Source organism: Mesoplodon bidens (assembly GCF_964165515.1).
Source record: "Mesoplodon bidens genome assembly, chromosome: 13".
Lineage (NCBI taxonomy): Eukaryota > Metazoa > Chordata > Mammalia > Artiodactyla > Ziphiidae > Mesoplodon > Mesoplodon bidens.
Window position 1 is genome coordinate 14,620,327 of NC_138169.1, and position 27,620 is coordinate 14,647,946.

The 27,620-nt window shown below is 52.8% G+C and overlaps 1 protein-coding gene across 3 annotated transcripts; it reads left to right on the forward strand.

Moving 5' to 3' along the window:
* Positions 1–330: 330 nt before the first annotated feature.
* On the forward strand, positions 331–22,898 carry TBX3 (T-box transcription factor 3). 3 transcript variants are annotated; one of them, XM_081253313.1, is made up of 9 exons: positions 331–416; positions 8,617–10,109; positions 11,757–12,024; positions 12,931–12,990; positions 13,253–13,399; positions 15,350–15,426; positions 16,758–16,915; positions 18,339–19,015; positions 20,846–22,898. In XM_081253313.1, the coding sequence occupies exons 2-9, from the start codon at positions 9,721–9,723 to the stop codon at positions 21,305–21,307; spliced, it is 2,238 nt and encodes a 745-aa protein (XP_081109439.1). In that variant the 5' UTR covers positions 331–416; positions 8,617–9,720; the 3' UTR covers positions 21,308–22,898. The 3 variants fall into 3 exon arrangements, with proteins under 3 accessions (XP_081109439.1, XP_081109438.1, XP_081109440.1); XM_081253312.1 differs by lacking the exon at positions 331–416 and having other exon boundaries at positions 8,404–10,109; XM_081253314.1 differs by lacking the exons at positions 331–416; positions 12,931–12,990 and having other exon boundaries at positions 8,406–10,109.
* Positions 22,899–27,620: the final 4,722 nt, after the last annotated feature.

The following is a 27,620-nucleotide window of genomic DNA, read 5'->3' on the forward strand; positions in this document are numbered from 1 at the left end:
CAGCGTAGGGCTGACCTGTTCATAGAACTTGCTGCTAAGAAAACATGTAAAAACACACCCCCGCGGTGGGAGAGGAGATGGCTTCCTCCACCCCACCCTCTCTCTGCACGCAGAAAACCTCTCGGGGGCTCAGCCTGGTTCCCTCGGAGAATTGCAATTGCAATCCCTTGCAATTATTTTTCCACCACTTTGAGAGACAGAGGGTGCTACATGACTCTTTTCTGTTGGGTACCCTCCTCCCCAAGGTCTTTACTATCCCCCCACTCCCCCCCCCAGCCCCCGCCCCATTAGTCCTTTGCCACCGGAGTGGGGCGGGAGTTAGGAATCGAGGCTGCAGAAGGACACATCGGACGTCCGGGGGAGGTCAGGAGCGCCTAACTCAATTCCCCCCGTGATCCCAGTTTTAGGGAAAAGACGTGAGTTCCGCGGTAGGGAAAAGACGTGAGTTCCGCGGGAAGGGCCGACCGCACTCCCACCCGGGAAGCCCGCCTCGCCCCGCCCCGGCAGCCGCAGAGGGAAGGCAGGTAACCCGCGCAGGGAGCCAGTGCCCGCGGTCGCGAGTTCCCGGGCCTGGAGGGACCTTGTCGCGACCGAGAGCCGGGGCAGGCCAGCCTGTCCGAGACCCCTTTGCTTCCCTGCGGGCCAGTGCGGACGTTGGGGCGTGTGTGGGGGGGGTCCCGATCCGAGCACCGGTCTCCTCCACACCCGGGTGCGGGTGTAATCCGAGGCCGCGAGCGTCTTCTCTGGCTCCGCGCTGGGCCAGGCCTGGAGCCGCACCGAGGCACGTCCAGCTTCCGTATTGGGGACCGGGGGAGGGGGAGGGGGCAGCGGTAGGTGAAGCCGTCCCCCGCTCCCCGCCCCGGGCGGAAACCTTCGCCAAAAGGACCTTAGGAGGAGCGCTGGGCTGTCGCTGTCTCCCACTCCTTCCGGGGCCTGAAGTTTTCCTTTCCCAAGTGAAAGGAGGAAAGGGCATTAGGAGGGAACGCAGGGGGCAGGTTGGTTCCTAGATCCGTAAGGCCGCTCCTCTCTGCCCTCCCGCCCGCCCACCAGAAGGATTTTTAATATTTGGCTTGGAGATGAAATGAACTGAGGCCTGGGCGCCAGCAAAAGCAACTCTCAGGAAAGGCTCTCTCACAGTTCCAAACATTCCCTCTTTCTATGTCAGTGTGTGTCTCTGCCTCCCTCTCTCTTCTTCCTCTAAAACATAAATACAAATTTAAAAAGAAAGGAAACTTCTCTAGCCCTCCTGTATTCCAAGCCCAAGCTGGAGACTTTTTTAAAGGCTTCTGGGATCTCTAAGACCAAAACTGTCACCCAAGCCTACAGCTGCGGTTGAGGGCCAGAGGACTGTCCCTCTGGCTTGTACCAGTCACTCCCCGGATATCCCACAAGACTCGAACAGGATTTATGTATTATTTGGAGACTAGGATGATTGGGTCGGGAGCGAGGCATCTCCGACTTAAAATGAAGTCACACTGTTGAGGCCTCTAACTTCTTTTACTGATACAGAGGAAGAGGCTCCCCAGGTTGCCAGGTAATTAACACACAGAGGTGCAGCGACCCCTGCGCAGTTATCTGAGTGGCCGTGGTAGAGGCTCAGTGATCACAGAACGCAGAATGAGGAAAGGAGCTGGTGCCTGATTCCAAATTGTGAGAGGTGTGTTTGGCTGGAGAGTTGGCAGCCATTTGGTGACAGACAGGCTAGGCCTGGAGTCAGGATCCTGCATCCGCAACCCAAATCCTGGCCTTGGAAGCAGGTTTGTAAGCCCCCTACCTGCCAAGCCTGCCAGAGGAGCAGGTGAAATCACCTTCCAAATACCCCGTGTCTTAGAACCACAAAAGGGTGTATTGTCCATAAGATTGTACAAGCAAGGAGGAATTTGATCAGTTTCCAATATGACAGTAAAGCCTGGAACACTAAATGCCCACACCCCTCCAATCCCCAAAACCCCTTGACCACACAGACAAGACAAATTCCTCCCCAAAGCCATCGATCCCCCAGAGACAGCTATATCTCCTGGGGGCTTCAGTGGATATGAAAGAATCTCTATTAGTGTTACCTCCTTTCCTATCTCTTCACCCTACTGGATTTGGGAGACATGAAAACATTAACTTTGGGAACACAGGCAGATTGTCTGGCTGGCAAGGAGCAGTGGTGAGGCTACAAGAAAGAAATGGATAGAAGAGAGGAAACACACACACACACACACACACACACACACAACTACGGTGCTCACTGGTCCCTTTCATTTATCTCCTGCCTTCCCTCTCTGCTCTCACCCTTTTTAATTGAAACCCAGTAGGGGAAACAGTAATGGATATTGTGCTCAAATTGAGAAAACGTGTCTGTGGCTACCGGGGGACAGTTAGTTCAGCAGATTTGGAGGAGCTGATCTTTCTTTGCCCTGTCAACCTCCCTGACAGTAGCGGTCATCTGATTTGCCATGGCCTCTCACTTACAGATCATCCTGTTCCCTCCGCCCCGTCGGTTCTCCCAGGGCAAGACCCCACTGCCCCGGTGCCCCTGGCACCTAACAACAACACCAGAAATAATGGATAGAAGCAAAAGCAGGAAGTCACAGAATTAAGGGCTCCTGTACAGTCGACACCCTCAATCTGCAGTTGGGGACTGGAGAATATATTTCCCTTCACCCTTTTTAAAGTATTCTGTCCCCGAGATCTCCACCACACCCCCAGGCCACATTCTTGGGACACATCGCTGAAGGGCCATTTATACCCTTACCTGTCTCGACTGAAAATCTGGAACGAGGACATTGAAGGAAGAAAGATTTTGGGTGGTCAACGGTGCCTGGTGCCTGAGGCCAAAGTCAGTTCTGCCTCTGCGTCTTGCAGATTCTGGGTCAGATAAGATGAGGGGAAAAATTCCCAGCCTCTTCCTAGTGAATTCATTTCTGCTGGACTAAGAAATGTCCATTGCATTATCTTGGTTTTTTTTTAAGTAATTGGGTAAAACACACAAAGAGAGCATTGAAGATGTAGATTGGTTTGAAATTAGGAACCCACAATTAGTTCCTTTTCCTGACAGAGAGAGAGGGGGGAAAAAAACCTTCACAGATGTATAAGAGGCGTGCTCCCCAGACACACACACACTTCCTTCACCCTTCCCTCCTTGCTTCCCTTCCAACTTCTCTAAATCACTAGCCGTTTACAAATTTGCCATTTTGCAGAGTGATCAGCTTTGATGAAAGGTGGGTGCTAATAAGAATAATGCAGAGGGTGAAATCTTTTCATTTTGCCTCTGCCAAAAACATATTTACATTAAAGGGAGGTATGATAAGCGTGGATTAAGTGTATAACGAATGATGCTCTAGAAACAGCATAAACCAACTGGCGCCGAAGTGAGCCTCTGTACTAAAAATACTGCTTACCCAAGCTAGACAACTTTGACAATCTTCTCTCTCTCTCTCTCTCTCTCTCTCTCTCTCTCTCTCACACACACACACACACACACACAGACATTTCAGACTCTTGTACTGAATCGCCCTAATCAATAATTTAGAGGGCTGTCAGAGGACAGGGAAATGTGCCTTACAGGAAAGCCCTGTGCTGCTGGGGCGAGACAGAGGCTAGAAGCTGGGGTTTAGAACCCAACATGCTGCACTTCACCCTGGGCTCCTGCCTTGGAAAGGAGGGGGAGAGAGAAAGAGAGAGAGAGGATGGGAGATCAGAGCATTGGAACAGGGGTGAGAGCCAGCTCTGGGGAAAAGGGTGACTTTGGGGATACCAAAAGCAGAAAGTGATACTTCCAACCTACACAAATGGGCTCAGTGCTCTTCTATCTCTTAGGACACATTATCTTCCCAGCCAGGGGTGTGAGGGGAAGGTGTTTACTTGAATCCCAGGAAGAGGTATCTCCAGCCTGTCATGGTTCCTGGAAAAGAGGAGGGAGGGAGAGAGGGGGGAAATACAGAGGCAACCCAAATACAGAAAGGCAGGAGAGAATTCAGAGAGGACAAAGAAAGCCAGAGAAAATAGAAAGGGAGAAGAAGAAAGACTAGAAAAGAGTAAATCAAAAACAGAAAGAATAAGAGAAGTAAAGCCTGGGAGGTAGAGACTGAGGAGACATATAGAAGCCAAGAACAGGACAGATGCCAGGGAGGGAAGAGAAAGTAAAAGAAAACACAGGAAAGACCACAGATCTGCAGTCACAGAATCTTGAAAGACAGAGAGACAGGAGAGCCAAAAGAAAAAAAAAAAAGAAAGGAAGAGAAACAGAAATGGGTGCCCTGTCTAATCTAACCAAGAGGGTTGTGCCTACCCCCGGGAGGGAAGAAAGATGGGGAAACTGACCAAAGAGATTGATCCTGAAGCCTCCAGACCTGAGAAGAGCTAGGCTCTTAAAGCAAGTTGGGGGCGGGGGGCGGGGGGCGGGGTCGGGCGGGGCGCGCCGAGGGAAGATGCGAAACTCCAGGAGGAAGATCAAGCCTCCCAGGTCTATGAAGTCCTCCTTTGGCTTCAGAGCTGCGTGTGGGAGAGTCAGGGTTTGGGGTAGCACAGGAGTGCTAATGTGGGGAGGAGGGTGCTAGCGGCGATTTGCGGGAGGAAACGAGAACAGTAATCTAGGCATTCCCGAGGGAGCTGCCTCCCTGAGGTCCGCGATAAGAAATCAGGTCCCGGCTTAGGGGAATTGAGCGCAAAGGAGGATGGGAGTCCTGTAGCGGGCACCTAGTCAGTTTCAACGCCTGTCAATATTTAAAAAAAAAAAAAAAAAGCCTGGTATCCCGTGAGCGGGGGGCACTGGGCAGAAACAAGGAACCATCTCTACCCAGAAAGCCCCTCCCCAGAAAAAGTTTACATCTTGACCGACTCCCGTTGTAAACTTCTTAATTAAGCCTGAGACCCCCGGAGAAACCCCTGGATGTCCTTATGTCAACAGAGTTCCCCGTTTAGGGACACCTCGGACCGAAAAAAAAGCTCCGCGGCAAACGGTGGGTGAAAGTTTAAGAGGGAATAAGCGTGTAATAGTCCCTCGCCAGACCTCACACATGCTGAAGAGAATATTTACAGCAAACTTGCCAAAGTAAACGACCCCGCCTACCCACCATCCTTTCCCCTTCCACCCCCCCCCCTTTTGTAAACTTCAGATAAACACCATTCGGTCACAAAAGGGTCGATTTGCCCCCTTTATAGTTTGAGGCAGGCTGTGTCATAGGGAAAAGTGGGATCCGCAGAGGCTTCCCGGGGAATTCTTCGGCAAGACTAGCATTCTCTGCCGCATCCTTGGCCTGGTCTGAGGATAGGTGATTTGGTTGCGCGCGCGCGCGCGTGTGCACATACGCCATTTATTCTGAGGCTCCTCCTGCCCTTCCACTTTAAAATCCGCACTCATACTACTTCTTCACTTTAAACTCTGCAGACATCACAGATTTGGAGAGGTGTGTGTTGGGGTTTTTTTTAATTAAAAAAAATTCAGGCCTACAATTATGTTAATACTCTTTGCAAAAGATGGAGGAATATTGGGGGGGACAGCAGAAGTTCCGCGCGTCCTCTCGGATTCAAAATTTGGCCCCCTTCTCCCGCTCTTTTAAAGCACCGTTTCTCAGGCTCTGCCCAGGGGCAGGCTCCTTCAGTGTTTCCCGTCTGCCTTTTGTTGAACGTGAGGCGGGGAGAAAGACAGAGAAGATCGAGGGGGTCTGCATGGAGGAAAAAAAAAGACCATGTAGAGCCCGCGGCTAGAGCCTAAAAGCCCGGGCCCAGGGCGCGCTGGCCTGCGAGTTCTCCCGGCCGCCAAGCCTGGCACAAGTCTTCGGAACGCGCTAGCCAATGTTTAACCCGAATGCGGTGGCCACCAGGCCGCTTTTGTTTGTTCGCAAATTCATCACCCAGCGCAAGGCCGGCGCCAGAGTGGGTTTATCACCCACCGGGAGGGGGGCGCGGCGGCCCCGCAGAGACAAAGAGGAGTTCGCACCTTCCCGCTTTTGATCCCAAGTTACTGCGGGCTCCCTGCAAAATACGAGCCTCCTGGGGCCGAGTCTGGGAGGTCAGTCATAATTGGCGGAAGTTTGCAGACCATTAGCAAGATGTCGACATTTTCGATTCAGAACCCCGCAAACTTTCCTCTCCCCCCTCCTCCCTTGCGCGCTGGAGTGGGAGTGGGGGTCAGGAGTGGCAACTGGGGTGACCCCAGGGTTAAGTTAGAGCTACGGGCAAAAATAGGCACGTGAGGGAGGGGGCCGTGTGAGGGGCAGAAATCAAGGCTAGGTCCACCTCCGCCGTTGAGGCCAAAGGCAAGTCGAGATATTTACAAGTGAAATCAGCAAGCTCCCCTCCCATGTCCAAACCGAAGGGAGGCCAGAATGCGGAGGACCGAGTAAAATGTCTCTCTCCTGGGCATCTGGATGCTTGGGGCACCTAGTTGGGGGGTGGGTCAGTCATCTCGTGGTTGCAGAATTACTTTTCTTCTACTCGGAGCGTCGGGGCAGAGATTGGCCTGCGAGTGCAGGCAAAACCAGACCGGGTGTTTGGGGCCGCTCCTGAAAGCGCAGCAGTGAGGCCCCGGGCTCCGGTGGCCAGCAGTATGGGGGAGGGGCGGGTTTCAGCCTCCAGAGACTCTTGAAACCCAGTGGTGACCTCCGTGGTCGGTGTAAGAAGGGGGAAGGCCTGGCTTCTCGCACCCTTCGGGATCGGGCCGCCAGGGACGCGGGAGGGGGGCGTTGTGAGCCGACATCCTGGCCCCCGCCGCCTCTTGCTCCACCACTGCAGAGAGAGGCCGAGAGGATGCCAGAGAAAGACCGAAAGGGAAAGAAAGGGGCGAGGTGGCGAGCCAGACGGAGTTCGCAGAACCACTCTATTCTCTCTGGTGACTTCAGGGAATTCTTAGCGCTGGCGCCAAGCGCTCTTAACCATGTGCGTCAAAAATGCGAGGCTGGAAAATCTTGTCGCCTCAAAAGTTCCGCCCCTATCTCGGCGCGGTTGGCCCACAACGGAACTGCATTTTCACCCCCCACTTGCTCTCACTTCGGAGTCTGGGAGCTGGGGGCTTAGGGGGTACACGAGGCAAAATGTAAGAGAGGAAGGTACTGGCTGTCGACACACAGACACACAGACACACACACACATCCCAAGCCTGGGGTTTCTTAACCCCCTAGGCCGCGCAATCAGCCCTTCCTTCGTTCCACTGGAGGAAGCTCCCAACTCACTGAAGGGTAAAAGAATATTGTCCCCAAGATTTCCCTCCATCCAAGCAGGGACGGCCCAACTCATTGGCCCCCAGAAATGGGAAATGTGGGTCTGGGGAATCCTCTGACCCGGACAGGGACCTGCGGTAACAGTTACCAATTCGGCGACAGGTCTGATAGCTAAGATCCGGTTACCTCCCTCCCCTTCACCCTTGCTGAGGCCCCCCACCCTACCTGAATTGGAGCCGGTCACCTCGCCTCTGGGATGGGGGCGTTTCACGATTTGTTTTACAAATTCACCCCCCGACTTCTGGCGAGATAAGTCCCCGGGTGGAGAAAGAACTGAGGCACCGAGAGATAAGTGCGATGCCTGGAGAAGATACAGGGCTGGCGCACCTCCCCCTACCAGCTCCTCACCGAGCCGGCCGCCGAAAGGAGGGAGGCGGCTGGATGGGGACAGGCCCAGAACCTAGTCCCTCGCTGCGCTCACTTTGTTCAGATCTCCCCTCTCCCCTCTGCACTCACACACACATTCAGGTGGAAAACCGGGAGCCCGATTCCAAACGGAAGACGAGATCTAAAAGGGCTGGTAAATGTATTTCAGAAAAGCCCGAGTCCGCCTCCCGGAATCAGTTGAGCGCAGACCCGGGCAGCCGCGCAGGCTAAGTGTTTGCGTGTACGTGGTTTCCGCGTGTGGCTGGGTCCCAGTGGGTCGGCGCGTATTCGCGTACAGATGTGCTAGGAGCGTTTGGGTCTCCGCGCATAGTTTCGGGTGGGGCACGGTGGAGCGCGAGCCCCCACCAGCGTGGGCTGAGATCTGCCCGCATCCGTGTGCTCGGGAGCCCTTGAGCCCTGCTGCCGGGGAGACCGGCACCAAGAGACACCCGAGCTCGGGAGCCCTTTAGTGGCGGCCGGGAGGAGCTTGGCTCCACGTGGGGCTGGAGAGCGCGCAAGCCTGGAGACTCTGCGGCGCTCGCCTCTCCGCCTCGGTCGGCTTTTGTTGCGCCCGGCGGCCGGAGGGCAGCTCGCGGGAGCCTGGGCCGTCCGCTCGGCTCGCCCGGGGCCGGGCTAAGAGGGTGAGCGGGAGAGAGAAACGGCTGCGGCGTCCAGAGGCGAGCCGAGCGCGCGAGAGGCGAGCGCCCCTGCCCGGCGCCGGGCGCGCTCTCCGCCTTCCTGGCCCGGCTCGCTCGCTCCCGCCTCCCTCCCCCGTGCTCCATGCCCAGCCTCCTCCCTCGATCCCGGGCTGGATGACTGAGGCATTTCAGACGTGGGCTGAGCCAGAGCGAGCGAGCTCTGAGGCTGCGGCGATCTCTCGATAAGCCACCTAGAGGCGACTCGGTGCGCGCGCTCCCCAGTGGCTCCCCGCCCTCCCTCTGATCATGTTGACATATTCACAGGACAGGCAGTAGTACCGATGCGGCGCTGCGACGTTACAGTTTCCGACACCTTCTTTTTATAACTCGGCTCTATCCCCCAGCACTCGACCTGTGAAAACCACGCCTATGAAGCAACACAATTGGTCCGAAAGCGTCAAAGAGCCAATCAAGAGGCCTCCGGCTCTCCGCAGCCCACAGCAGAGCCCGACCTTCTAGACCGCCGAGCAGACGCCCGGGGAATTCTAGAGGCGGAGGAGGGTGGCGAGGAGCTCTCTCTGGCTTTCTCTCGCTCCCTCCCTCTCCTCGCGCTCCCTCTCCCACTCTCTCTCTCTCTCCCCCTCTCTCTCTCTCCCTCTCTCTCTCTCCCTTCTTTTCATTCTCCTCCTCCCCCTAAATCCTCCCTGCCCTGCGCGTCTGGACGCAGATTTAGGAAGCGAATTCGCTCACGTTTTAGGACAAGGAAGAGAGGCGCGGGAGAAGAGCACACCAAGATTCGGATTGAAACCCAGACACCAGGCTCGGAGCGGAGGAAGGAGGAGGAGGGCGAACGGAAGCCCGTTTGCAGTTCAAGTTTTGATAGCGCTGGTACAAGAGGGCTTCAATCAGAGTTGTTTTTTTTTTTTTTTTTTTTAAAGGAGGGAGACTTTTTCCGCTCTCTCGCTCGCAGTTCAAGCCGGTCTAGCGCAACTGCAGACACCTCCTGCGAGCCAGAGGGAGAGGCAGAGAGATAGGGGGGCGGGTGAAGAAGAAGAAGAAAAGGTAAAAAGTCTCCTAGGAGAACTGGTCGCATTTGCAACAAAGAACTGGGGGCTGGAGAGGGACTGCCGGGACCGAGGGCTGGCGTGTCTATTTCGAGCCAAGCGGCAGGGCTCCGGCACGAGTCCAGACCCTGCTCGTTCCTCTCGCCTCGTAAACCGACTTCCAGGAGCGGCTTTTTGAAAACGCAAGACACTAGGACAGTCATCTGAGCGACTATGTCTCCTGATTTCTCGCCGTGCCCTCTTTAAAAGCGGCATTCCCCTCCCGAAAAGACACTTCCCCCTCCCCTCACTTTGAGGTGCTTTAGTTGTGATCCCCCCCTTTTTTTTCTTTCGCTTTTTTTTTTTCCCCTCCAAACTATGCGCTGCTGTTAAAAAACAAAAACAAAACAAAACAGCAGCTGCGGACTTGTCCCCGGCTGGAGCCCAGCGCCCCGCCTGGAGTGGATGAGACTCTCCATGAGAGATCCGGTCATTCCTGGGACAAGCATGGCCTACCATCCGTTCCTACCTCACCGGGCGCCGGACTTCGCCATGAGCGCGGTGCTGGGTCACCAGCCGCCCTTCTTCCCCGCGCTGACTCTGCCGCCCAACGGCGCGGCGGCGCTCTCGCTGCCCGGCGCCCTGGCCAAGCCGATCATGGATCAATTGGTGGGGGCGGCCGAGACCGGCATCCCTTTCTCGTCCCTGGGGCCGCAGACACATCTGAGGCCTCTGAAGACCATGGAGCCGGAAGAAGAAGTGGAGGATGACCCCAAGGTGCACCTCGAGGCCAAAGAACTTTGGGATCAGTTCCACAAGCGGGGCACGGAGATGGTCATTACCAAGTCGGGAAGGTAAGCAAGCGGCAAGCAGCGGGCCCCCTCCCCCAAACTACTGAAGGTTTCTTTCCTCCTTTTCTCTCTCTCCTCCCAGAACGGCCGGTTTGCCAGTTATTCCGGCTTAGGGGCAAACACAGTTCCCCCAGAACTGTGTACCAGAACTGTGTACAGAGACCTCCCCGGGCCCTGCCCCTGTGGTAGGAGATTTCAGCTTACCTAGGCGTCTGCAGCCGGCCGTTTTTCCTACCTGGGTCTGCATCCCGGGTTCCGTAACAGGATAGGTAGAATTTTCTCAGTGCTGCCCAGACAGAAAAGAAAAGCACCCCTTTGCAGGCAGTTCAGTGTTTCAAACCTTTCTGGAACATCCTTGTGTCTTTGTAGATGTTGTGTTTTTGTCTGGTTCATTTCGCTCTCGGAGAGAAGCACTTACAGCCCTTTTTGTTTGTGTGGTAGCCGGAGGCCTGGAAGGAGCTGCCTTGCCTTCTCTGCCCTCCAGCCTAGCCTCTGGGTCTGCAGGGGGCCTGAGCCTGCCCCTGCCAGCGCCAGAGAGAAACCGAAGGGCATTTGGGGTTTGTCCATACTGCTTCGTGTGTCTGTAATCGCGGGAGAGTTCAACAGGCAATTTTGGCTAATTAAGATTATGTTTGCAGACCCAAGGAGCCAGTAGGCAGCCCCATACTGCTGTTTCATGTGTGAATATTATCAACCACATTTTACATAACGTTTAGAGGTCCTTGCCTGACCAAAACGTGCCTGTCACTTAAAATCACTGATTTTTTTTAAATGGCATTGAATTCTACCAAGGCATAAAGTTGAAGGAATAAAGAGAAAATCCCTCTCTTGAGGTCTTTAGTTTTCTGTGTCTTTCCAAGCTAAATGAGGCCAAAGTTTGCCATAAAATCCTCCAACCCAGAAGACACACAGGCAGTTTCACAGCGACCCGCTCTCTGCTCCCTTTTAAGTCAAAAGTACAGAATGCCAATGCCTCTGGAAAGTAAAAAGCAATTTGGTGGAGTCTTGCCGTTTTGGACTGGCCCGAGCAGTGGGGAGAATGTGGTTAGCGGCACGATAGGCAGGCTGGTGATCAGGCCTGGGCGTCCACCCCAATCTACAGAATTCATTTTGAGAACTCACCAAAGTACAGTTTCATTTCGCCAGCAGCGGGACTGCTGTTCCACAGCAGGGAGGGGTGCAACTTGACATTTCTTTTCTTGATACGTTTAACATTTTCTCATCAATGGGTGGTGGAAAATGCTACCTCGACTGACTGAACTTGACTAAAATCCTACCCAAGCTGTTTACAACTAGACACCCAGAAAAGGCAGAGGCAGGAATTTCCCTCTAAGGAGGGTAATCTGTAAAGTCATACAAGAGACCCAAAAAATTACAAAGAAATTATTAGATGATGTAGAGAAATCCAGTGCCGCAATTCATTCGTTTTGAATCTTGGGACATTTAAAATAGAGCCATTTGAGCATATTTAATCCTTCTGTTGTGGAAGGAAACAACTTTGCATCCAGTCGCCCTACTCTGAATGGCACAAGCTCATCAAATGTAATAGAAAGTTTTAAATTTGATTTAAATATTTTAGGTAGAAGATCAAACCCGGGAAACTGAGTGATTTTTTTCCCCTTTTTTCTTCTCTCTTCTCTCCCCTCGTAGGCGAATGTTTCCTCCATTTAAAGTAAGGTGTTCAGGGCTGGATAAAAAAGCCAAATATATTTTGTTGATGGACATTATTGCTGCAGATGACTGTCGGTATAAATTTCACAATTCTCGGTGGATGGTGGCGGGAAAGGCTGACCCTGAAATGCCAAAGAGAATGTACATTCACCCCGACAGCCCTGCCACCGGGGAACAGTGGATGTCCAAAGTTGTCACTTTCCACAAACTGAAACTCACCAACAACATTTCGGACAAACACGGATTTGTAAGTTTCATGGCTTCCCTTCGATAAAATTTTCTCTTCTCTCTAGCAAAGGCAGTGCTTCCACCTTCCATGTAAAATCAAGAGTTTCTCCCTCTCTCTCAGTTGCCAAGCATAGCAAACTTGCTCGATCCGCAAACAGAGATGGAGAGAGAATTCCAGGGTGTTTCTCTTCAGATAATGGAAGGCCTGGCATTCTGAAAGAAGTGAAGCTCATGGTCTATGGCAAGTCCAGGTCTTGGTAACTGTTTGACCTGACAGGGAAGTTAAAAAGCAATCGTGAAGACGTAAAATCAGTGTCAAAGGTAGACGTTCGTAAGGGATTTGTTTAACGATATCAAACTTCTATTTTGAAAGCAGCCATACGGTTGCTTAGGGGAGTTTTAAGGTTCGAAGTCTTGACTGTGTTGGTGAGAGGGTGTGAATACAAATTTTGAAAGATGTTCTTCCCTTGGACTAAAAAAGAATTGGGCTTAGGTGAAAGTCAGGTTTACTAGAAATGAGACTTAGATTTCCCAGTACAAAAATTGCATGTGTGTTGGGAGTATATGTATGGATTCAGGGAGGGAGTTCCTAGAAACTTTCAGGAGACTTAGATTGCTTGTAAAAGTCAAGCAAAGGACCTTTTGCCCCCTGCCCCTTCGCCTCCCCAACATTTCAATAAAATAAACAGAGTGATAAGTGAGGAATAAGCAGAAAGATTAGGCCCAGGAAGATGTGAATGGCGCGGAAATATCTTCAGGGGGCAGGAATTGCATTTGAAGCCCTTGATTTGATTAAGGCATAAATATTCCTCTCTAGAGTTCAGCCTTTCAGGGCTTTAAGTGGATTGGGCTCGTCAATTAGTGGGCACTTAAAAGACTGAATCATTTTGTAAATTAAAATGCATGTTTTTCTCTATCTTTTAAGACTTTGGCCTTCCCAAGTGATCAAGCAACGTGGCAGGGGAATTATAGTTTTGGTACTCAGGTAGGCTAGGGTTCAAGGTACGAATCAACCTTAGATGGTGAGGGTGGGGGAGGACCCTTTGGAAATTGAGGAGCAATTTGGATTCTCCAGAAGATTACATGGGGAGCTGAATGTTCCCACAGAGGTACTCCGAGGAGGTGGGCTCGGTACAAGCGTGGTGCCCTTCGGTGGGGTAGACGTCGGCCTGACAGGGGTCCTAGGGTCCTGTTCTTCCCACTAAATCCTCTTGTGATGTGTGTCTCTCCTCTTCCGGCCCCTGCAGACTATACTGAACTCCATGCATAAATACCAGCCCCGCTTCCACATTGTGAGGGCCAATGACATCTTAAAACTTCCTTATAGTACTTTTCGGACGTACTTGTTCCCCGAAACCGAATTCATCGCTGTGACCGCATACCAGAATGATAAGGTAACCAAATTCGCTTTTCTTTTTCATCGTGATATTAACACCCACTTCCCCTCCCCCCTTTAAGCTGCTCTGGGGAGAGGATAAGAAAGTTACAAGAGCATTGGGATGGGAGTCTGATTTTTCTTTTGTGATTTGACCTTCAGTGGAGCTTTGCGGGGAAGGGGCACTGGCACACTGCAGAAGGGAAAAAAAAAAAAAAAAACTTGATCAGCTAGGAATCCAATGCTGAGTGAAAAAAATGCCACACTAACTTTGCCAGTGAGAAGCTCCTGTAACCACCCGTCCTTACTGTTGCCCGCCTCACCCGACCCAGGGCTTTCTCCTGTTGGTTTCAAGGTTCATCCTTTTCCTCTTCAGGAAGAGGGTCAAGAAATCAGGGTTGAAAGGAACCAGCTAAAATTGAAGGCAAAAGCCATTCGGGATCTTGGGAGGAGAGTCCCAGCAGAGACCAGATTTTCTCCCCTGGCCAGATATCCCAAGTAGCTGGTCTGGTTTTTATTACCTTTTACACTGCTGTGTTTTTTATGGTGTGTGTGTGTGTGCATGTGTGTGTGTTTGTTTGGAAAAACCTACTCTGATCACAGGGTCATGCTAATTGAGTTGTCTGAGGCTTTTGAGATGAGATGACCAAAGTCACCACTTCATTTGAAGGGTTTTTTTCTCCCTGGGCCTGCGGCCGGGGATTAGGAGTACCCCCAAATGGAACAGCAGGCAGCACCTGGTATGTAAAGCTATGGTGGCCCGAAGGTCATGGGCGTGTGCACAGAGAGACACAGAGAGACATAGAGAAAGTGACTCTTGCTGTGGGTTCACCAGTCGCCAGGTTGGCTGTTAGCAGGCAGTTAATGGGGGCGGGGGGTAGGGGGGTGGGGGGCAGCTGAGGACCTCTGGCCTTCAACTTCTGAACCCTGGACCTCAGTGCCAGTCCAGCTCACTAGACGACGACGCCCTACATTTTGAATTCACTCTCACTATGGGTGGGTCCTCTGTGGCCCGCTGATGGGGGTCTTCCAGGTCTGGTTCCTTGGTCTGGAGACTAGGACATCAGGACCTCCTCTCCCTGCAAGAAGTGCAAACAGGATTTATTCCAAGAAGAAGAATCCATCCAAGGGGCCCTTTTCCCACCTCTAGCGAACTCTGTATACATCATCCCCATCCCCGACCCCACCACAGGGAAGGGATTTGAAAGATTACATACTATTTTTCCTCAGCGTGTAAAAATGCACGCACCCTCTAGACGCAGAATCCTATGAATCTAAGTTGTTAACGGAATAATAAAATATAGCATTTTTGATCAAAGCGGCCATGGGCCTTCTCCACCTAATGGCGGTGGCAGGGCATATAAATGAAAACAAATGTTTCCAGTGGTCATTCAGTCCTTCTAAATTTATAATTCTCAATATCGTAATTCCTGAAACACACTCCCCCGACACCCAGCAAAAAAATCAAGCCCACTCCAGCACAAGGGTAGTGAAACCCCATAAATCATTTTATTAGATTTACAGAAAAGGTTGGAGGATGTGCTGTGTGTATGTTTGTGCGTGTGTTTTGGGGCAGGAAATATAACATATTTTATGATCATTGCACTGTATAAAAAAATCTAAAGGAAAGCATAATTTTAAGATCTACAGGTTGCCCTTTGACAGCTTTTCCATTTCTAAGCCCAAGCTGTTGGCTGCCCAGGCAGGATCATTTCAGCCTGGAATCCCTGGTTTGGCCTCCAGTGGGAGATGCCAGCCATGGCACACTTTCCTTTGGTTTTCCTCCTGGCCCCCTCCAAACTTCTTCTGTGTTCCCCTCTCTCTTTCTTTTCAACCTGGCCTATCCAAATGACTTCTCTGGTGGTTGGAAGTCAGATTTCTAGTAGATTAATGAGTTGGGGGAAACACTCCCAGAACATTCTAGAAAATGAAGCCAGTGTCTCTTTCTTGCTTGTGTCTCCTTCTCTAGATAACTCAGTTAAAAATAGACAACAACCCTTTTGCAAAAGGTTTCCGGGACACTGGAAATGGCAGGAGAGAAAAAAGGTGAGCTGAGACAGTCGTTTCTCAGATAATTTAGAAAATCGCTTTTCTAGGTCCCGACACTCAACTGTTAGAAGTGGGATGCGGGCACTTATCTTGAGAAGGGTGGGGGAAGGGTGGGGGAAGGGTGGAAAACAGCTTGATGCCCCTCAGCCAAGAGCTTACCGATTTCGGTACACTACTTTCTCTACCTCTTCCATGTTATCTTAAAGGAAGTTTACTAGGCCACCCCACAGAAAGATGTCTCTGCAAGAAAAGTATCAGGGATACAGATTATATACAGATGCCTATTAATTTCTAATTAGTTTAAGTTCATCCTGGGCAGGTCCCAGGAAAGGACTAAGCCATTCACAAGATGCCTTGGAATTTTTGCAGTCTTGTCTGGCAAATACCCTCAGACAGAACTGAAGCCCCTGGAGACATCTATGGCCCCCTCCTTCTGTGGGGACATGTATCATTCTGCATTAAGCAGACAGCTGGCTGGTATATAAAAGAAGCTCTCCCCTCCCCCACCCGCATTCAAAGAATTCCGAAAATCCAGAAAATCAGCCCCAATTTTTAACCTATCCCCTGGGGGAGGGGGAGGGCATTAAGAAATAATTTCTCACATCAAAATAGAGGTTTTTTTAGTCCGATTAATGTGTTGGTGAACCGGTTACAGTAAAGTGCACCATGAAATAACCACTTCTTCCCAATCTTAGCAACCCATGCGGAGTTGGTCCGCTCTTTGTGTTCACTGCTTTCAGTCTTCTTTTCCCCTCCGTCTGTGAGGCAGGCTGCTCAGCTGTCTCTGGCTGGCTCCAATCTCCCCTCTTGCTCTTTACTTTTTTTTTTCATATCATGGTTTATTTCATAAGATGACATCATAATTCATGTCTAATTCACAAGAACAAAGACTCAAACTCCTCCTGCCTTCCCGTTGAACTCTGAGGGCAGGGAAATCCAGGTACAAATGCATGATCATGAGATGGCCCAACCTGCTATCTAGTGGCTCAGGGTCACCAGGTATGGTCCTCCTCCTCATGAAGACATTATCTTCCCATCCCCTGGACCTGCAGCTCCCAAAGGAGCAGTCAATAACTCCTGGGGAGGTGTGAGAACTGGAACCAGTGAGGCCCAAAGTTGCTCTTTACTTTTAAACAAGATTTCACTGCCCCAGCCAATACCCCTTCCCTAATGAAACCCTCTGGTCTTGAATAAATACACCCAAAGCCTTCTTTCCCCCTCCGTCCCCCTGGGCATGTGTGCGCCTCTTTGGAGAGGGTGAGACAGACCGAGAGGGGAAAATCCTGTTCTGATGTGTAACGCTGGGTGTGTGGGGGCTTCTGCCACAGAAAGCAGCTCACCCTGCAGTCCATGAGGGTGTTCGATGACAGACACAAAAAGGAGAACGGCACCTCCGACGAGTCCTCCAGTGAGCAGGCTGCCTTCAGCTGCTTCGCCCAGTCCTCCTCTCCGGCCGTCTCCACCGTGGGGACATCCAACCTCAAAGGTAAGTCTGGCCACCTCTGATTCCTCAGATTTCTCCAGGTCTTGGAAGCCTGACGAGTTGGGGGCTGGGGGCACCCACCAGGGAACCTGACCCCTCCAAAGCTTCAGATCCTTCTAGAAGTTTGTAAACAGGAGCCAAATCTCACAGAGGGTGATCAGGTGTGTCCCCCTTCCCTAAGTTCATCTGAGAGCTCAGACCCCTTTCCCCCAGACACTGATTTGGCAGGGAGGAAGGGGTGGTCCCAGTTCCTGTATCCCCTCTGGGTGGAGGCCTGGAGCATCCCTCCCTCTCTCTTTCTTTTTCCCATACCCCCCACCCCACCCCTCCAACCAAGCAACAGCTGACTTTTACTCTGTCTTCAAACTCTAGGTTAAAATGTGTTAGGCTGGGGGTGGGAGGAGTCAGGGGATTTTCTGCCACCTGGAACAGGGAAGGTGACCAAGAGAAATCCAGCTATAGGGCCACCATGGACCTGTGAGAGGAGATGGAGCACTGAGAATCTGGGTTGGGGAGGGCAGGGGTGGGAGGGGAGGAGCTGTTCAAATCCCCAGTTGGTTTCCTGTGTTTAAAGAGCAAGAACTATTTATTTGGAAAGACACACATGCTCTCAATAGGAAGAGACCTGTTTTTTAAGTGAAATAAAATGAGAGTTCTTTATGTCTTCTATCCATTCAAGCTTTAAACACAAAATGGGATCCCTTTTTCTTTTTTTTTCTGGTAGGACACACACAGAGGGTGTGGTGAGAGCAAAAGAGAATCCATGATTGTCTTCAGGCAGTGAGTGGGCCGCTTATCACCCATCTGTGTCTGCAGAGACAGGGGAAACAGAGGCTCAGTGGAGTGTGTGTGTGTGTGTGTGTGTGTGCGCGCGCGCGCGCGCGAGTGCGTTGGGGGAGGAATGTTCACTTCTGCCACTACCAATTCAAATGCCAGGGTTCTCTCCAAACAAATCCTTCTGAAAGAAATCCACAAATTTGTGGAAGGGACTGCTCCCAATCACTCAGGGAACAAAGAGAGGGTGACTAGAAGGTGTTCCCGCAGTGAGTTTTAGTGTAAGTCACTTTTAATTTTTAAAAACTGAATTTGCAGTCGAATGGGAAAAAGGCCAGTAAAGGCTTTGTCTGACCTAGTAGTAAAATTCACTACCCATTTGGGGAAGGATCTATGGAGGGAGGGGTGCCGCTCTATCTACATACTTGAAATTCATTACTAGCTTGTTGCATCCTTCCACTAAAATTTGCTGTATCATCACTCCCACTTTGCAGATGAGAAAACTGAGGCGCAGAGAGGTTAAGGGGCTTCCTGGGGTTACACAGCTGGGAAGTGGCCGAGCTGGGATTCAAAGTGGGGAACGGGAGTTCTGCTGGCCCGGGTTTCAGAGCTAACGCCCTTCTGCTTGGCTTTTGTTTCCCTCCTATGGTAGATCTGTGTCCCAGCGAGGGTGAGAGCGATGCCGAGGCCGAGAGCAAAGAGGAGCACGGCCCGGAGGCCTGCGACGCAGCCAAAATCTCCACCACCACGTCGGAGGATCCGTGCCGGGACAAAGGCAGCCCGGCGGTCAAGGCGCACCTCTTCGTGGCCGAGCCCGGCGGCCGGCCCCGGGACAGCGGGCGGCTGGACAAGGCGTCGCCCGACTCGCGCCACAGCCCGGCCACCATCTCGTCCAGCACCCGCGGCCTGGGAGCCGAGGAGCGCCGGAGCCCGGGCCGCGAGGGCGCGGCCCCTTCCAAGGCCGAGGAGGCGCGCGCGCTGCCGGGCAAGGAGGCCTTCGCGCCGCTCACCGTGCAGACGGACGCGGCCGCCGCGCACTTGGGCCAGGGGCCCCTGCCCGGCCTCGGCTTCGCCCCTGGCCTGGCCGGCCAGCAGTTCTTCAACGGGCACCCGCTCTTCCTGCACCCCGGCCAGTTCGCCATGGGAGGTGCCTTCTCCAGCATGGCCGCCGGCATGGGGCCTCTGCTGGCCACCGTGTCCGGGGCCTCCACCGGCGTCTCGGGCCTGGATTCTACGGCCATGGCCTCGGCCGCCGCGGCGCAGGGACTGTCGGGGGCGTCCGCGGCCACCCTGCCCTTCCACCTCCAGCAGCACGTCCTGGCCTCTCAGGTATTTATCAGCGCCTCTCCAGCCCCTCATTCACTCTCGTTTGCCTGCCTCTTGATCCCAGACACTCACCCAGTCCCCCTGCCTAGAAGCTTTAATAATAGTAATTATTATTATTATCATCATTATTATTACTAGGTGCAAGACTTATTGATTCATCATAACCTCACACTCCCCACCAAAACTTAAAAAAAATTTTTTTCTAAGTTAAGGGCTATTTCTAGCAGAGTAACAAGATGGTAATAACAGATAATAACTCTGCAGAGCACTTACTTTGTGCCAGGCGCTCTTCTAAGTACTCGATCTATTCTGACTTCAGTGATCCTATGATCACCTCCACCTTCTAGATGAAAGGACAGAGATCAGAGATGTTGAGTAACTTATCCAAGGACACACAGCTGGTAGGTGGTGGACCTGAGACTCTACCCCAGGCAGTCAGACTCCAGGGCCTCTTCCAGAGGCTGTGATTTTAGCTTCAGAGTTGAAATGTCTCTTCAGTGTTTCACAGCCAACCCTTCCCCAAGACTTAGAGGAGGGAGAGACCATGGCCTGGTAAGGGAAGTGACTCCCTGGGGAAGAGTTGATTCTTGAACCTCCAATATGAAGCTATTTCCCTGCTCCCCCACCCCTCACAGGCCAGCCTGTTCCCCCAAGGGTTAATGGCTTGTGCACACGTGGGAAATGTCAGAGAAGGACAGGCTGGGGCTATGGCAGGCTTGGCGGCCTGTGTATGGCTCAGACAGCTGTGTTGGGGCTCCAGCAGCTGGGGAGAAGTCTCAGGCTGCTGAAAATGCTCTGAACCCCAGCGAAAAGGTTCTATGGGGTTTTCTGCACGCCCTTGCCTTTTGTTTTGTCTGAGCACATTCATCTCCCTTCCCTGAGCCAAGAGGCAGGACTGGCCTCCCCCTCTGGGAGGAGGAGGGGACTGAGAAAAGGGCTGGCTTCTCCCCTTCCTCCATCCCTCCCATCTCCTGTGCTAGCCCTTTCTGGAGACCCTCCTGTCATTGGTGGGCAAGTGATAAGCGGGCGAGGGCCTGCCTGGGCAAACAGGTACTAATAGTACCCAAGGCAATGGGTCAGAGAGAACTAACCCAGGCCAGGGTCCCCGGATTTTTATTCTGCTTCTGCCACTTGCTAGCTGAGTGAATTCCTACACCCCTGGGGCCTACCTCAGCTCAGTCTCTCCACCTGTAACACCAGCATATCTGGGCCTATAGGTGATTTCTTTGTTCATAGCAAACACCCTTTACTCTTTCCCCCTCCATCCTGCCCACCCCCCTTTTTCTTTTGCTTAAGGATCTTCCCCAGATTTTTTTTTTAACTTCTAGACTGGAGTAGGAGGACGGAGGACAAGAATGAAAAAAAAAAAACGCATGTCCAATATTTTATGCCCTCTGGTTTTCACCCAGCTACTTTTGTGGGGTAGGCTGTCTGTAGCCCCATTTAACAGGTGGAACAACTGACTCTGATGGGAGAATTTCCAACCGTCCTATTGGCCAGGCACCCTGTATGAAGTATATTGCAGGCAGCAGCTCATTTCATACCCACAAAGTCCCCCATAAGTATGCGAATTATTAAACTTTTCCCTGGTTTTGCCATATAAGAAAGCTGAGACACAGGGAGTGAATACTTTGGCCTAGGTTGACACAGCTCAGATTTGGACCTAGACACAGAAGTTTGAGTGTCCTGCTCTCTACCCCCCAGGGAGAGAGGTTAAGGACTCACCCAAGGTGGGGATGGGTGGGGGAGGGGTGATGGATGAGGGTGGCTCCTCCCCACTGCGCAGAGCCTGGGCCCTGACTCTGCTGCCCCTGCCTTCTCTTCCTCGCCCAGGGCCTGGCCATGTCGCCTTTCGGAAGCCTGTTCCCTTATCCCTACACGTACATGGCCGCGGCGGCGGCCGCCTCCTCGGCAGCGGCCTCCAGTTCCGTGCACCGCCACCCGTTCCTGAACCTGAACACCATGCGCCCGCGGCTGCGCTACAGCCCCTACTCCATCCCCGTGCCGGTGCCGGACAGCAGCAGCCTGCTCACCACCGCCCTGCCGTCCATGGCCGCAGCCCCGGGGCCCCTGGACGGCAAGGCCGCCGCCCTGGCCGCCAGCCCGGCCTCGGTGGCCGTGGACTCGGGCTCAGAACTCAACAGCCGTTCCTCCACGCTCTCCTCCAGCTCCGTGTCCTTGTCGCCCAAACTCTGCCCGGAGAAGGAGGCGGCCACCAGCGAACTGCAGAACATCCAGCGGCTGGTCAGCGGCTTGGAAGCCAAGCCCGACAGGTCCCGCAGCGCATCCCCGTAAACCCCTCCCCAGAAAAGTCTCTTCATTCCAGTCCAGTCCAGTCCAGTCTGCAGTGCACTTTGTTGGATGTCAAATAAACCACGGGCGTGCAGTGAGGTCAGCCCTTCTTTGTGAAGCCCTGTCTGGGAAGGGGTGCCGGACTCCCTGGAGAGAATGTGCTAGAAACAAGCCCTGTCTTCTTGGCGTGGTTTATACATCCGGGATCTGGCTCAGAAACGTCGGTTGCACTGAGCTCTTGGGGGTGGGAGTTAATGCCTTGGCGGCCGGAGCACCTCCTTCGAGGCTGGTCTGGAAGCTGTGGGAAGATAGAGGTAGCCAGGCACCAGAAGGGGAGGGGTTGAAAAGCTCCCCCAGTGCAGATTTATATATACATATTTTTTTCCTTCACCGTGTCAAGTGGAAACACAAATAAAATTGAAAAAAAATACCGGGGACAAATGGATACATTAGTATGATTCTGTTTGTGAAGATTAAAAACTTTCTAGTGACCTGCGTATCAGTTCTAAATAAATTACTGGGTAGCATTGTTTGGGGAGGGAAGTCCCTGACATCCTTGTTTAGCCTCTATTAAGGAAATCTGTGTCTTTTTAATATTCTTGTGATGTTTTAAGAGCTATAGGTCTCTTTTTGCATGTTCCACAGTAATGTATTTGTGGGTTTTATTTTTGAATGCTTGCTTTTAGAGAGAAAAGGACATTACCCCTTACCCTTTTCCTCGATTCTCGACAACCCCGAGGGGGGATGATTTAAAGGGAAGGGGGTGGGGAAAACACCAAAAATGAATTTATTTTATCTAAGCTCTGTAGCAGGATTCATGTTGTCCCTCTGGCAGTTCTTTCTCTTTCCTGTATATGCAATAACAAGGTTTTAAAAAATAATAAAGAAGAAGCGAGACTATTAGACAAAGTATTTATGTAATTATTTGATAACTCTTGTAAATAGGTGGAATATGAATGCTCGAAAAATTAAACTTTAATTTATTGACATTGTACATAGCTCTGTGTAAATAGGATTGCAGCTGTCAGGTTTTGTGGTTTTGTTTTCCTATAGTCAGTTTTATTTCAAGGTCACAGGATCGCTTTTAAAAGTAGAAAACACACTTTCTGCACCGACACCGACACACTTTTCAAAAGAGTTGTCTGCAAAGAAAAAAAAATTTTTTTAATGTCCAAAAGTGGGGAAAAGTGCTATTGCCTGTTTTACCAAAACTTGGGGAGGTGGGGCTGCTTCCCAGCCCCACCTGAAATTCCTAAGAGTGGTTCTGAGATTGCTTGCGGGTGGGGTGGGAAGTGTGGAGGCTGTGGTTTGACTTTGATTTTTCTTTTGTATTTGTATTTGCTAGTCTGATTTCTTCCAAACAAAGTGGAATTGACTACTTAACTGTCTTCAGTGTTGATGGTGTTTGGAATTGGTGCCTATAGAGATATATATTCACAGTTCAAAAGTCAGGTGCTGAGAGCTGGTTTAAAGACAAAAATTCATGAAGGTATATTTTGTGTTATAATTGTTTATGAGTTCTTTGGTTTTCTGTATTTTTGCCCCCTCTCTTTAAAATATCATTGAAATTTCAATAAATTTTTATTGAAATGTCTTTGGGCCTCGTGTTAAGTGCTTTCTTTAGGGAACTTTACTGAAAGTGGAGAGTGGGCCTCTTTCTCTCCTGGCTTCCTTTAGCCCCTTCTCTTTGCCTTTAAATAATTAAGACCGCCCCCACTGAACCAAAATGAGATGTCACTCAAGTTACAAAACTAAAAACAAAAGTCCCTTACTCGGCGGCGGCGGCGGCAGCCGCGAAGGGAGCGGTTTCAATCTGAAATTACTTTTCCTTTAAATTAGGAAGCAAAACGAGAGACGGAAGGGGGGCTGATTAGAATTGGATAGAATAGCAATTTCAGATACTTAAGATTTAGTGGAAAAAGAATGCTCGCTCCCTAAGTCAGTGTTTCCCGCATGAATCCGAACGTTTTCGTTTTAGGCTCGCTCTCCCTTTGCACGTCGATCTGGGAAATTCAAGTCAATTTCTCCTTGCCCCAGTGTGCAAAAAAACAAAACAAAAACGAACAAACAAAAATTAGCAGAATCTCCTCGTGGCCAGCCCCGGCTTGGCAAGGCAGCAACCCTCCAAGCTGCAGGAGAAGGGGACGAAATCGAACGCCCCCCTGTAGTCCCCGGTATCTCAGATTGGACCAGGCTGACCCAAGACACCCCTCAGAGGCCTCAGCCCGAATTGTGCGTGCGAAGCGCGGCCAGCTCTGCGCAAACTTTGCGTCACGGGAGGGAGGAGGGTAGTTTTCCCCGCAAGGGAAAGGTGATTCCAGGGCGCATAGTTGACCCCCTCCGAGGGAAAAGTCACCCAGGAGGCTGACACCCTCCTCCAGCTCTTCCCTCCAGCCAGCCTCCAGGCTGTTTGGGGAGTTGCCTTTTGAAGTTCGATTTATCTTTGAAACATTCAATAAAAAATGGTGAGGCCATGACAGTCTTTGGTCTCCTGCCCTCCCCACCCCAGCCTCGCCTCGGAGGTGTGTGTGTCTGTGTGTGTTGGGGGCGGGGGGGGGAGTTAGGGAGGACGGGAAGGTTCTCCAGGCCTTTGCTTGCCCCAGGGGCCTTGACTTGAGGACGCAGCCGGAGCCTGCCTGGCGGCTGCCACCCTCCCCCACCTTCCCTGGAGCCCGCCAGCCCGGCCCCAAGTCCCTGTCACCTTCGGGCCCCTTGAATGGCCTACAAGGAGGACACCCCCTCCCCTCCCTCATGCTGTACTTGGAAGGGGATCGAGGTCGAGACCTTTTGGAGAGGGGGGCACAGCCCCTTCCATCTCCAACCAGGCACGTGGGGAGCCCCATAGCCTCTCCTGCGCTGTCTCCCGGGGTGGGAGGGAAAACAATCAGGGTCGGAGGTGAGGTGGGGGGGAGCTTTGCAAGGCTTGGGGATCTTTGGGCCGCTAGCTCCTCGGAGGGCCCGAAGATTTCCAGGGCGTGCGCCCTACGCGCAGAGGCGCAGCCGACTGGGACTGGTTGTTGGCCCAACGATTACGCGCGGTGCCTGCGCCCCGGGAAGGTGGCAGTCGGCTCGGGGTGCTCGGCAGCGCTCTCCCCGAGCCGGGGGCTGGGGGATGGGGTGGGGGGCAGAAAACAGCCTCAACCTCAAGGAGGGCAGGAATGCTTTTCTTTCACGGTCCAGATTTGCTCACCTCCTCCCCACCTCACCCCCCAAATTCTGGGACGGTGCTCAGACGTGTATCTAGCCTCTCCCAGTGCTTGCCTTTTTTTTTTTTTTAATCTCCCGTGTATCTTATTTGTATATAGTGATGTTAATGAGTAACTCTGGTGGCGCTGATGGACTGGGGGTGAGCGGCTCGCAATCTCTCTGGATTTCGTTGCCTATTACTCACCTGGCGCCGGTCGCAATCTCGCCGCGGGCTTTATGGTGGCGGCGGCCGCCGCGGAGGCCACTTGGGGCCGGCGCCTTCGCCTTTTTTTTTCCGGGCTTCGAGTGCCACCTATCTGTCTGGCTCGCGAACGCGCCCCGGTGGCCGCCGCTTGCTCGGCTCCCCAGTGCCTCCCGGGTTCCGGAGCTGGGGCGTTTCACCTTTGCCCCTTCTCATCCTCGCCAGCCCCAGCCCAGGCTCCCCTCCTCCTCTGCCCCCCGCGCCCCCCCCAACCTCCCACCCCCACCCCCCACCCCCACGTCGGAAGAAGCCGCCGTCGTCTCTTTCCTGGATATCGCTTTCACTCCTGTTTGGGCCTCAGATGAGAAAAACAGTCCTTCCCGACTTCGGGTTTCCAAACAGCCTTCGGAAATTCAATGAGGGGGATCCTCTCTCCTAATTTTCTCCCAAGTACCTTGCCGCTCCGTGTAGAAACCTCTACCAGTTCCTCCGACCCTGTCGGGCAGGGGATAACCTGAGTTCATGCTGGGTAGATGGCGAGAGAAAGGATTCCCCCCTCCCCAGTATACACACCACTGAGATTCCACCCTGGATGCAACTCCCCTTTGCCTGATGCTCTTTCTCTTTCTTACTTTACAACTCTGTTTTGGTTTGGTTTGGTTTGGGTTTTTTTGGTTTCTACCCTGGCCGCGTCTACAGGGACGAAGGGGGCACATGGCTCTCGTGAGCAGCGGTCCGTAAAGGGCCCGGGCCGGGGTCAGCTACCGCAGCCTGCAGGGCGGAGTGACTTCGTGATTTGTAGATTTAAGGTGACAAATGCGGGTGCCGGCCTGAGCCCTCCGGCCCCCGCCCCTTGGGAAGGTCGGCTCCAAGCCTGGCTGAGCCCCAGGCGTCTGAGACCGGCGGAGGGGGAGGGCTCGGGCTCGTCTTTTGCTGTGCTCGGAGCCGCGGGTGAAGGCGTCCGGGTTCCTGCTGACCTCCCGGCGCTAATTGCAGGGGCCGAAGGGCGCGCTCGGCAGAGGCCGGGGTCACGACCCTGCGCTCCCTCCTCCCGGGTCTCGACAAGCCCGAAGAAGCCGGGGGTGCGCACGCGGGGCTGCGAGTGTGAGTGCGCGTGTGTGTAGAGCCTCCCTCTGGATCTGCGCTCTACTGGAACACACCCCTCCTTTGTGGGGCGAGTTCCCGGCGCGTAGGCCCTTACAAAAATTCCATCCAAGAAGGAAAACCCTTGTCCTGACCTTTCCCCTAAGCCAGCAGACAGGCAGCCGCCTTTGGGCGCTGCAAGAGGCTTGAAACGCTTCGCGTCCATGCGCTTTTCTGCCTCGCTGGTTTCCAAATTTGACCTCACGGCAACCAGCCAAGAGAGTGGCTATTCGGGTGTAGATGCGAGGCCGCGATCGCGACCTGGCTCTTATACACATAGCTCTAGAAAGTTCGTACCTACGGGTAGCTCTTTGGGCGTTCTGGGGTCAGGAGCTACAGGTGTTAGAAGTAGATGCGTGTGCGCGCGCGTGTACGTACTTGTGCGTGCTCCACCAGTAGACGTCTCTTTCAATTTGTATTTCGAAGTTCCTGCGCAAGACAGTTCCGGATGTAGATGCCTTTGGTTGTTTTATAATCAAGATGCGTATAATCAACATGTATATGTTGCAGATGTCGGCGTTCAAAGTACACGGAACAGCAATAATAAAATGAGCTGGCATACCAGCATACCAGGGGCCCGTGCACAAGCTAGGTACTCGGTTCAGGCACCACACAAAAGAGATCTCCTTCAACACCACCTCACAATTAACCCTATGGTGTGTGAGGATGACCTTTCTGCCTTGTTTTACAAAGGAGGGAACTGAGGCTCAGAACAGTGAAATCACTAACCCAAGAGCACCCGGGACACTGTGTAGCCAGGATTCGAGACCAAGTGGGCCCCAGAATCCAGTGCAACCACTGTTTCTAGTTCAGGTGGAGGTGTATATACCTGCGGTGCATATATCCAAGACGTAGAGAAATCTATGGGCGTGTTCTGGATTTCGGTGTGTGTCTCGCGCGCTTTTCATACGAGAACATTTTACATTTCTTCGGGCGTCTCTCGTGCAGTGAGAAAGTGCAGTTTCTATCTCGGCGTCCCATTCTCCGGCCCTCTCTCCCCCGTGCGGTGCCGTCGAGGAGGAGACCGCACGCTTGGGGCCCTGATTCCCAGGCGGATGAAGCGAAGGTTGGCTGGTGACAAAACCCCACTTACAAATGCTTGCGGCGGGGCACGGAAGCTGATACAGTGTTCTCATCCCGATCTGAGTCGCGAGGGACAGGGAGTTACAACCGCGCGGGCGTGTGCTAGGGCAGCAGGGCGACCACGCTAACTCCAGTTTCCCTCTCCCGCCGGGTGGGAGAGCGAGACTCGGGCTTTGGGTGTCTCAGGCTTCTCTCCACCGGCCTCCGATCCTCCCCTTCGTCCCTAGCACTTGCTGAGCTCCATCTGCCCGGGCGCGAAGGCCGGGGACTGCAGGTGGGAACCCTGCCGGCGCAAGAATCGTTTTTTCCTTCCTGGTTCGACCCTGCTCAGCTTCCAGGAACTTAAGCAAATTTGGTTCCTCGGCCCCTCGTTCTCTCAACTCTTTGGCCCCAGGTGGGAGCCGAGCGCTCCGGCTAGTGGGGAGATAGATCCTCTAGAGGCGGGAGAAGGGATACGGAGGGCGCAGCCCCACGCAGGAAAGGGGGTGCCTGGTTATGAGACAGCGCGGCCCAGGTTCCCCAGCCTGGGCAACTGTAGGCCCCATGCACCCAAGGAGCCGAGGCCCAGGTCTGGCTGCAGGCTGGGCGGGGAGGGCGGTGGGGTACGGGGAGGAAACAACACATTGCTCGGGTAGGGAATAGGGACCCGTCTTCCTTGCGCCCAAGACGCAAGGCGCTTTCTGTCCCGCGGCTGGGATGAAG